General features: G+C 41.0%; 1 protein-coding gene across 4 annotated transcripts in view; it reads left to right on the forward strand.

The window, feature by feature from the left end:
* The window catches only part of SEMA4D (semaphorin 4D), a 95,775-nt gene extending 86,419 nt beyond the window's left edge, over window positions 1-9,356 (forward strand). For 3 of the 4 annotated variants that reach the window (XM_027653191.1, XM_027653194.1, XM_027653195.1), the window contains 3 exons: window positions 6,774-6,983; window positions 8,324-8,421; window positions 8,957-9,356. In XM_027653191.1, the coding sequence (XP_027508992.1) occupies window positions 6,774-6,983; window positions 8,324-8,421; window positions 8,957-8,986 (338 nt within the window). In that variant the 3' untranslated portion in view covers window positions 8,987-9,356. Of the gene's footprint in view, window positions 1-4,689; window positions 4,712-6,773; window positions 6,984-8,323; window positions 8,422-8,956 lie in introns of those variants that run through there. The other variant, XM_027653192.1, reaches the window with a different exon arrangement.
* The last annotated feature ends 1,666 nt before the right edge of the window (window positions 9,357-11,022 follow it).

Below are 11,022 nucleotides of genomic sequence, written 5' to 3' on the forward strand. Positions count from 1 at the left end.
ATGCATTGGCTTCTCGGGTGTTTTCTCTCGCACTGTGTGCCTGTGGCTCAATTTCAGCGTGTTTGGCTACAGTAATCTCACTGTTGCTGTTACTTTGAAATTTTGTAGTTTCGTTCCAATTCTTTCAACTGACTAAACAACACTTAAAGGCATCTTGGTACTATAAAACCATTCCTTAGTGCATGTCTCTGATATGACACCTGTTTTTCATTACTTGAGATGCGTTTAGAAGGTAAGTTGAAAAATTAAAATTGTTCCTTTAATAGAAAAGGACATGGAAGTCTTAAGGTTATAAAACCAAGTAAATAACACAGACCAATTTTGCATAAAACTCAATAGACATTGTAGGTGTCCTTGTTACTGTAGATTTCAGTATCTTAGGGCTGTAATTATTTTACTGGAACGCTGGCATTTCTCTTTTTACAGGCATAAGGCCTTGCTGAGACCCCCTTACATCTAACTCTGCATGCAAACCCAACAGCATTAAACACCTTTGTAAGTGCTGATGTTATCTGGGTTATGTTGGCTTCCTTAATAGTGACTTCTGTAAGAAAATTGAAAATTTATTCTATGAGGACTGTGAAATGGGTGATGCATTCTTAAATTCTGGCATTAAGAGCAGATTTTGAAACACTTCTATAGGAATTCCCTTCACTGTGCAGTTTTATATGGGAATGCTATGGTCAAGCTAAGAAATACACATAAGGGTGTGTAAAAAAAATACCTTTTCCTTTTTTTTAAAACTTATATTAATTTTCTTGTAAGGACTAGAGTAAGTTCAGTGTAAACATAATTAAGCATAAGGTACACCAAGGTAAAAAAGAGGAGAGCAAAGAAAAGAAGTAGAAGCAAAAATGTCTTACTCATTTTTTCCTCAGATTTTCTTATTCTTTCTTCTGCTGAGCAGAGTCTTACCTTGCACAGGTAAGATGGAGCTGGCTGCATTCATACAGGTTTTTCCTGTACATTGAATAAAATGGTGCAGTTGGGAAAGCTCTTCTTGTGTGGCTTTTTGGTAATCTACAAATGCTTAAAACACTAAAGAAAAGACACACACAAAAAAAATCTTTCTCCCTGTGGGGGAATCAGTCCAGTGAGGACTGGTAGTTGGTTCTTGGTGGCCTGCAAGTGGTTATTACTGTTGTAATGTGCTTTAAGCATTTCAAGCTGCAGGTGTGTCCCATACACATCAGTAGGTGTGTAAAATCCCTACTGGCTGCATCACACCTCAGCAGAGGGCTTGGCTAAACTGAGCCCATGGCAAGGTTTTCAAAGCTGCTCCCTGGTACCAGGGCAGAGTTTGAAGAAGCCCATCCTTTTGCAGTATTCTCCACCTGAGTTTGATATGCACATGATTATGGGAAGACTCCAAGGGCACAGGAAAGGAAGGTTTTGCAGAATCCGTGTCAGCTTTTGTAGCATGACTACGTAGGTGTGAAAGGAGAAGTTTGCTTTGCACTGGCATCTTTGAGGTGCAAATGTAACTTCTAAATGCCTTTTGGGATGTCTTCTCTTGGGATAGAAAGGGATTCACTTTGGTTCTTACTTCTCTGTACCATTTGCTTATAGGGGTTTGCTTGTCCTCCCAGCTTAGCCTTTCTCCTTTTGCAATTCACCATAAGGATTTCTACTGTTTTTCTCCTTGCTAATGTGAAATTCTTGCTTCAGTAATGCCCCAGCTTGGAGCAGTACACTGGTATTAACTACAGCCTGCCCACGATTGAGCAGCTGTACTTCCCAGTCCTGCCAGGTGAGATGTGGTTGGGACAGGTATTAGAATCTCTGGAGCACAACCAAAACTTTACACTATTTTCCTCAGCACATCTTGTTACCTCCACCAGCCTGGATTGCAAACTGACTACCTGTACAGTTATTTTTCTTCCCCACGAGAGTCTGTAGACTTGTGATTATTAATCCAGTGGTGTGATGGCTGATTAACTGGGTACTAATTTGGAACAAAGTTGTCATGTCTTTTTAATAATTTCAGCAGAAACTGTTGCCAGAGCTGCTTCAGTTTGTGTTACTTGCACTGTCCCCTCAGTGGAGATGAAAATCTCATTTCCATCTCTTCCAGTCATCTTCCTGCTAGATCCACCTGGCAAACAGAGAAGCAGAAGCAGTGGTTTGTGTTCTCCGGAGAACAGAAGTGATTTTTGGAGGGCACGTTACTCCCCTTAAAACACATTCTCCAGTTTTCTTATTTTTAAATTCAGCATAGTATCCTTGTTAGCTGATAGGAGGGCCAAAGATAATTATGCAAACTCAAAGCAGAATCTATTTTTTTTTCTGCCAGTCGTTTAATTTTTCTTCACAGGCAAGTTATCTGGTTTCCAATTGCAAAACCCTTTTTCTGGACCCACTCGAGAGAACATCTAAATAAATAAGTGCTCTTCCTGCTGGGAAGCGTGGACAGTGACCAGCTGAGTTTTCATCTGAGGGGGCGAGTCAGACATTTTCCCAACCTGCTTTTAAATGCCTCTGTGAGAAGACACATGCCATGTCCCACTTCCATCTGCATGTGCTGTGCATCACCTCTGGGGACTGGTTGCTGCTTCCAGCAGCTGCTTCCCGTTCCCCAGGAAGGCTGCATCAGTTCGTGGTGTTGATGTTGCACAAACAGATTGATGATTTATCGAAGCACCCAGCTGTTTGTTGAGCTGTAGGTCGTGCATTCTTCAGTACCAAACATTTGGTGTTGGAAGCAACATTCTTCTGGCATTTCAGGTCTATTTTCCTTGACTTTTTAAAGTGATTCCTGTTTCCTGTCAGGGCTTGCTTAGCCTTCTGGAATGCACTGCCCCTACTTCAACAAACAAAAACAACCACCAAAAAACCAAAACTACAAAAAACCCCACTCGTTACAGAATGTATGGGCTGTGTAACTTGCACACTACTTTCAGAAAACTGCAGAGATGCTTGTCTCAGTTTAGAAGTTCTTTCCCCCATTTTCCAATCAGTTACTCTCTGATGGCTTCATTTACTACTGATTTATTATTCTAGGAGCTTACCAGCAGCCATGACTCAGACTCCTACAGATCAAGGCACTCTTAACCAGCCTTAAATCTGTCATTCACATAGGGGGTAGTGCTGGTTTTAGTGCTCCATGTTAATGATTGACCAACCTTTTCCTGGGCTGACTTTGATCTCCGATTCAAAATAACCTTCCTGCATCCAGGTGGTACTGCCTTTTTACAACTTAATCTGTGCTCCAGATGAGAGCTTCCTATATGACCTTGATTTTCAGGAATCTGTGATGTTTGCTTCAGCAGCATTCAGCAAAGCCACAAGCTAGATAGCAAGCATTAAATCCACATGCCACTTTTGTTTTTTAATCTGCTGCACATGGAAGTGGTTTTGGTTTGTGCTGGGTTTTAGAGGGGAGGCTTTTCTCCTAAACTTCCCATCACTGTGGATAGCCTCTGGTAGCAATTCTGTTTAGATTATAGGGATTTGTATGAAAGACTTTTCGTTACCCTGATGGAATTTCTCTGTGGGATACCTGTGGGTTTTCTTCCCTGGATTTCAATTTGCTGTCAGCTTGGGATAAATTAGGTTAGCTGGAGAAAGCTTTAAGACGTTTAGGCTTGCTGGCAGCTCTTGTTTTGTTTTACCAACTCCCCTCTCTCTATCTTGGGAGTGTTTTTCTCGATATAGGGAAGCCTTGCTCTGGTGCCACCCTTCAAGAACCATCTTAAAACCCAGGTAGAACATGTGCTAAGCCAGCAGCAGTGGGGTGGCACTGCTCAGGGTCTCACTGACTCTTGACTGGGCTGCTTTGGAAATGCCTGCACAGCTCTGCACATCGCAGTGTTTGGCACAAGGGGCGAGTGTGGCCAGTGCTCCCTCCCCCAGCCTTATGTTGGTGAGCTCTACTTAATCCATAATCTCCTCCTTTTAAATGAGCATCGCCAAGCTGTCTTGAAAGCCCTGTGTCTGTTAGGGTGTGATGTGTATATGGCAAATGTTTAATTTGGTCCAGTTTAGCAGGGCACATCCCCACGCTGCTCTGGATCTGCAGCTGTATACTTCAATTCTTTAAACCTGGTTTTATTTACCAATTTGTTTTGCCCTTAGGTCAAATTTACACCAGTAGCTCAGTGAACACAGACTATGGGGGAAGCTTACAAGCAGCTGCAGTGGTTTAAGTTTTTATGGTGTGGCTGCCTACATTTTTTTTCTCGTGGAAAATACTGAGGAAAAATCATCTGGGTATTAAATACATGGTTTATTCAACCCAGCCTGACTTGACATAGACTAGAGAACCCCTTCTGCCAGCAGAAACTTAACCTGGACAATTCCTGGGCTGTTACTGTCTGGGTAGTGCCATTTCATTCAAACTACTGAAAGCAGAGGTATAGAAAATGAGATCTCTATGGGAAAGAAGCAAACACTTTCACAGACACTGGAAACTGTGAAGGGCTTATGCAAAGGAAAGGGGTAGTTCAGACAATGCAGCAAGGTTTTTTGCATTTTTAATGTTAATTTCCCATCTAAAATCAAGGCAGTGAAGTTGATTTTACTTGATCACATTTTATTATTATAATTTATTGAGGCAATGTTTTCAAAGTTAACTCTTTGAAGTATCTTTCGTGGTTGCTTAGACATAGCTAGTTACATATCTAGACTGTTGTGCTGTTTAATTCTCTGCTTATTATGATCTAATAAGTTTACTTTTTTTAATCTTTCAAGCATTCTTAAAGTGGATGGCAAAGTAAGTAGATCAGATGTGTCAGAAACTCGTATTTTAAAGTTTGCATTAGATGTGTAATTAATTTGTATTATAGCAACAGTAGAAAATGCAGATTATATGTTCATATTATTTTCCTTCGCTTTCAAAACATAATTCTCTAACCATTACATTCGAGTCTGAGTTAATTTCACCATAGAGCTGTAGAAAACTTGCATTTAACAAATGTGATGGAAAGCTTTTGCAGATGACACTGTTTCAGTGTATTTTTTCAGTTGTTCCATCCTGAAAATGAAATCAGAGTGGAGAAGGTAACTGGGTAAAATTGCCCAGTTGCAACTTCCTAAGGGGCCAACCTGAACCATCACAGCTTGAAAAATTTCTTGTTTAGGGAAATCATTGGACTTTAGTCTTCTAGTGAAATGTGGATCTAAGATGAACTTTTGGCAGATTTTCAGCACAGCTCTGATCTTTAGCACCAAAAAGTAGAGCAGGTTCTCTGATGTGAACAGTACATTTGAAGTAATTTTAGGGACCTGTCCTGCACAGAATGTGCCACTTCCTTGCATGGCCCTAAAATGGTGCTTCAAGATTTCTGTCTTTCTGCTGTGCTTGTACTGACTGTTCCTCCCATTTGTCCAAATTCCAACTTCAGCATTAGTTTACTGGAATAATTTGTCCCTGGTTTCAGATGTCCCATGATTCTAGCGACATGTAACCTGTCTGCTGTTAACTGCAGAGTAAATACAATCATCCACAAAACACTTTTTTTAAAAAAAAAAAAAAAAAAGAGTATGTGCTGGACTATTCTTTCTGTGATTTTCAATCCAGCATGTTTGCTCTCTGCACTTCATTAGAGCTGTTGCCAAGTCCTTGGGACTGTGCCACTTCCCTCGGAGAAACTCTGCAATGCTTTAATTAGATTATGTTCTCTCTCATTCACCCTTATTCCTAATTTGTGTGCGTATCTCTGGCAGATTTGGAAATAAAACTAGTAAGAGTTTAACGTGACACACAGAGGAAGTGTACAGATGTAAAAACTATCTTTTTTTTTTTTTTTTTTTTTTTTTTTTTTGTCTGCCTGCATGATTATCTAAAACTAACCATAGATTTTTCTGGGGAACAAAATACCGCATCGATTTGCAATTTGAAGTGCTCATGAAGCTGAGTTCTGTAGCAGATTACCCCTTCTGTCAGGACATATTTGGAAAAATAGCTTATCTTCTTTCTACCCTAAATTTCTCTTTATGTCCTCTCTTGCTAAGACTAGTCTGGATCGTAGGCCCAGAGGGAGAAACAGGCATGTTTTAAATGTCAGAATTACTGCAAAGTTCTTAGTTTGGCCCAGATGTCTGTATTTTAAATGAAAAGGCTCTGATGTGCCAGGTACACTTCAGCCAACCTTGCTAATTTTCTGGGAACAGCTGTTCTGTCCTTTAGGCTGCTGTCAATCTCTGATTTACTCAAACGTTGTCCTTGCAGGTTAAGACAAATAATAGCAACAAAGCTAAAAAATTAGATTGTTCTTTGTTGTTAATCCAAGCTTCTTTCAAGCTGTGTCTTGCTTAAGTGACTGCTGGTTCCGTGCTTCTTCCAGTTGTGTCTCTTTCATCACTAGTTCCAGCATCCTTGACACACTGAACTCTTGAACGCTTTCCTCTCCTGGCCTTGTTTTCAGATTCTGTGAGGCATGTCTCAGATGGTTTCAGCTTCCTACCAGAAGCCTGATCAGCAGTAGGTGATGTGTCCTGGCCCTCCAGGAAGTCATATGGGCAGACAGTGCTGATGTTCACAATCTGCTCCATCGTCTTAGTGGGCTGAGTTCCCCCTTTGGAGAATCCACACAGAATTCCTCAGTACATACGAACTCACTTGCAGCTCTGGCTTTGAACCTCAGTTACCAGTGCTAGCTCATTTTTATCCCGGGTTTTTGATACCCAGAATTTCAGCTGAATAAACCTAAGAAACATTACAATCAACCATCTATGCTTATTTAAGCCTAATCTTGAGGTAGCAGGCTTTTGTTATCTCTTCAAAGACTCATCTGCTGTTTCCTTACAGAATAAGCTGACTGACATTTTTACAGGTCCGGATGGCTCCTACTTTGTCTGGAAGAAGAACGGACAAACGATGAAGGCGTGCATCATGGAGCAGTCTCACGTGCTGCTTGATGGCAGAGCCCATGTTCTGAGCTGGGTGAAAGATTCAGTGTCAGAAAACACAGAGTACACGTGTTCATTCATCTCGGAAGCTGGGAACGCGACATCGGAAGTGCTGATCACAGTGGAAGATAAAGGTAGGCTTGTTTCCAACATATCCCGGGTTTGGCCTGACCTTGGTATGAGCAGAGCTCTGTAATACTTACCCATAAAATGTGCATATCTGAAGATAACTCTTGCCTGCTGTATTGTTACCCACTTCAGTTGTACATGAAAAGGTTTTAGACCCATGAAAACTCCTCCTTCCACCCCCTCCCACAAAGGACTAACCTATAAATTAGCAGTTATGATCTAGATATTAAACCAAAACCTGCTAAACTAATGACATTGAAAGTTAGATGAGTACTAGAGAGTTACAAATAGATACTCTGCTGGAACTCTACAGAGTGAAGTACAAAACTTATTTCATAAGGACTTAAGGAAGTCAGACGGTAAAGAGAAACCTCCGATATCCAGAATTTTTAAAAATCAGATTTGTAAAGCACCTGTAGTTGGGTGAGGTCAGTCCTCACTGCTCCATTTGGACACACACTAAGCAGGAGGGCAATTAGCTAACTTCAGCAGCTGTGCAAGATTTTTGGGTATCCAAACTGCCTACTGCACCTAGCTCTTGAGAACTCATCCAGGGCTGGAGAAGGTCTGAATAATCTTTTTAAAAAGACAGCAGGAGCAATGAATGTGGCAGAGCGTGGATTTTATTGGCAAAGTGAAGGAGGATTTAGTTAGCTGGTGAATGTGAGTTTGTCAAGAATGGCATAATGCTGCTTTTTTCAGTGACAGAGAAAAGCAACAGGAACTAATGTAAATATAAAAAAGAGACAGGGGCTCTCACTGTGCTCTAAAAGCTGTTGCTACTGTTGCTACTGTCCCAAAGGATAAATAGAAAATATTATATCCCCACCAGCATTACTTTCTGCAAGAAAAGCTGGCAGACAGAATTAGCACTAGAATTTCATCAAGAGGCAGTAACATAGCCCTTCTTAAGTTCTCAGTGGGAGGAAGAATAAGTAATTATATAACATTACTGAAAAATTGAGAATTTACTAACTGGACCCAGTCCTCTCACATCACTCTTGTCCCTAGGCTCAGTATGATCTAACTGGAGCACTCCTGTGCTTGTTAGATGGGTTTGAACTCTTAGTTTGTAGGTCATACTTTCTCGATCTCAAATCGCAGATAAAGGCACTAAACCTGTTTACTTTGGAGGGTTATTAATTTTGCTGCAGAGGGAAGGAGACACAACCATTTCACCAGAACTTACTGCCAAATAACATGAAAGGAGGCAGAGCAAAATGAAGGACAAGACAGTGGCTTCTTTCCTTCTATCCCAACCTGCCACAGCAAGTCCTGCAACTGAACAGGTACTGACTCCTCCACCATGACATGGCTCTGTAATCATCCCATGTACAATTCTCAGACAGTGCTGGTCAGGATGCATGGACCAAAGAATTTGATACCTGGAGAAGTGCAGTCAGTGAACATGCCACGATGATGCAAAACTGGAAGAAAACATGGGTAAGAATTTTTGGAAAAGGTATCCCCTACAGTGCTTTCTACATGAGGCACAGCAGTCCCAATTTTATAAACTGCCTCTCACACTTCTGCAGCTGAATGTATTGATATAACAAAATGATTAGTGTTCCTGTACATGTCATCATTCTTGACCCCCTGTCCAGTAAAAACTGCTCTGTGAAATTCCCTGCAGTTATGTCAGCTTGTTCTTTCAGTCCACTAACCAAGTGCTCATCAGTCAGTAGTTCCCTTCCTGCCCAAAACAGTAAGTCTGTGTATACTGAGTATAGTAGATTAATTTCATCACATCTCTGGACTAACTGGATTGCAGAGACTACTGGACTTCATAAATGGTACTGTCCATTTAAAGGAAAATAGCCCATATCCAGCTATTATTTTTTTTTTCCCAACAGTTAAAACAAAGATTACTTTTGAAAAATTTGGATATGACATGTGGAACAGTTAGCATAGGCAGCCTTTAAGCTCCATTTAAATTTTTAAAGCAATATTAACACATCATTCTGAAATTTTTCTTCAGGAGACCTGCAACAAGAAAAACAGCCTCTAGTGGACAAAGGCATGAACAGGCTAGAAGGAGAAATGTATGCAAGTTAAATGTATGGTACTCTTATTACTACAGCATTTGGAGATGTCTTTGCAGGTGTTAGTGCTGGCATTAAAACTGATATTCAAGAGAATCAACTCAAGCGTGACGTGGAAGGGGATATTCTTACTGTACCAAAGTAACAAAGGTAGTTACATGCTGCAAGAAAGGCCACCCATCCCATGCTGGAACTATCTCTGGTTTCCCGATGCCAGCTACTCCAGCTTAATGAAGGACAAAAGTAGTCTCACTAAGACTTGTGCTGCTCAAACAATATATGATGTGCATCTTCTGCTTTGAGTTCATTAAACAAGCCAGTTAATTTTGGCCTTGAGTATCTTGGCATATGACTTAGAAATTTAAGATGTGGATCACATTTACTTAAAGGCATTTCAACTTGTACACTTAACTTATTTCCTTCTGTTTCCCCTCACACTCTGTTGCCAGGGTTTTGAAGAGCATTCCTTCCTAGGGTCAGCAGCTTGGATCTGTTCACACGCGTTTCCTTGGGTAGCTGTGCTGGCTTTGGCTGGGGCAGAGTTAATTTCCTTCAGTCTTTAGTATGGGCCTGTATTTCAGATTTGTGCTGAACACAGTGTTGATAGGATAGAGATGGTTTTGTAATTGCTGAGCAGGGCTTACACAGAGCCAAGGCCTTTTCTGCTTTTCATGCTGCCACGCTGGGGAGGGAAGCTGGGGGTGCAGGGGAGGCTGGGAGGAGACACAGCCAGAACAAGTGACCCAAACTGTCCCAAGGGATATTCCAGACCAGGTGACATATAAAGAGGGGGGGGAAGAAGGAGGAAGGGAGGGACATTTGGAGTGACGGTGTTTGTCTTCGAGTAACTGTTACACATGATGGGGCCCTGCTCTCCTGGAGGTGGCTGAACACCGGCCTGTCCATGGGCAGCAGTGAATGCATTCCTTGTTTTGCTCTGCTTGTGTGCACAGATTTTGCTTTCCCTGTTAAACTTTATCTCAACCCATGAGTTTTCTAACTTTTACCCTTCCACTTCTCTCCCACATCCCTCTGTGAGTGACTGAGAGGTTGTGTGGTGCTTGGCTGGGGTTAAAATCATGACAGTAATAAAGTTTCTGTACCAAATAAAGAAGTTCTGAGTAATGCTTAAAATACAGACAGATTACCAAGCATTCTAGTGTAAGCAGACTCTTTAGTTTTTGCAAATTCTTCTATATTTGAGATAACTGTGGTAGCTTAAAGAAATTCTACGCTGAATGAATTTGAAGACTGTTCCTAGTGATCAACTGCAGCTTTAAAATATGAGGACCCACACAATCCACAGTGAAACCATTTTACTGCGTTGCTTTTCGTCCTTCTCCATCTAATAAACACAAATCTGAGGTTAAATTCAAGTTTTCTGTATTATCATCTCAGGGGTTTTCAACGGCTGGAAGCAAATAAGATGCCAGCTGATAACCAGCCCATGGGGACAGCTGCTCCTAGCAATAGCAGAAAGCTTCACAGTTACTCCTAAGTTATCCCCTAGCTGCTAAGATTTAAATTAGATTGTTTCCCACACTTAGGAAAGCATTCTCCTCACACTAAGACTTGAATGACCCTTTTTCTTTTTTTTTTCACATGCTAGGTGAAGAAGATTCTTGTGTATTCCCTGTTTTCCTTAACCATTTTCTCTATTTTTCACATTGGCAGTCATAAATTAATGCTGATAAATTAATCTGACACTAACGTTCAGAGATAATTTTTTCCCCATTTTGTGTTCCCGGGACAACTATAAATAGACTTTTCCTTGAACTGCCTCTCCTCCATTTGTTCAACAGATTTGGAGCAGGCAATTTTAGTTCTGTGGTGCTGAGTGGGAAGGTAAAGTTTTGTAAGACTGAGGTCAGAATTAGAGACGACACAGCTAAGCTTTGCTTTGTTTCAGCAGCAAATTACTGCCAAGTAGTAAAAAAAATTGCTGGATTTTTTGCTTAGCTCAATTTTGTAAAAAAAAAACCCCAAACATCTGTGTAACAGG

This window comes from Corapipo altera, unplaced genomic scaffold, assembly GCF_003945725.1.
Source record: "Corapipo altera isolate COAL_440 unplaced genomic scaffold, ASM394572v1 61305, whole genome shotgun sequence".
Classification (NCBI taxonomy): Eukaryota; Metazoa; Chordata; class Aves; order Passeriformes; family Pipridae; genus Corapipo; species Corapipo altera.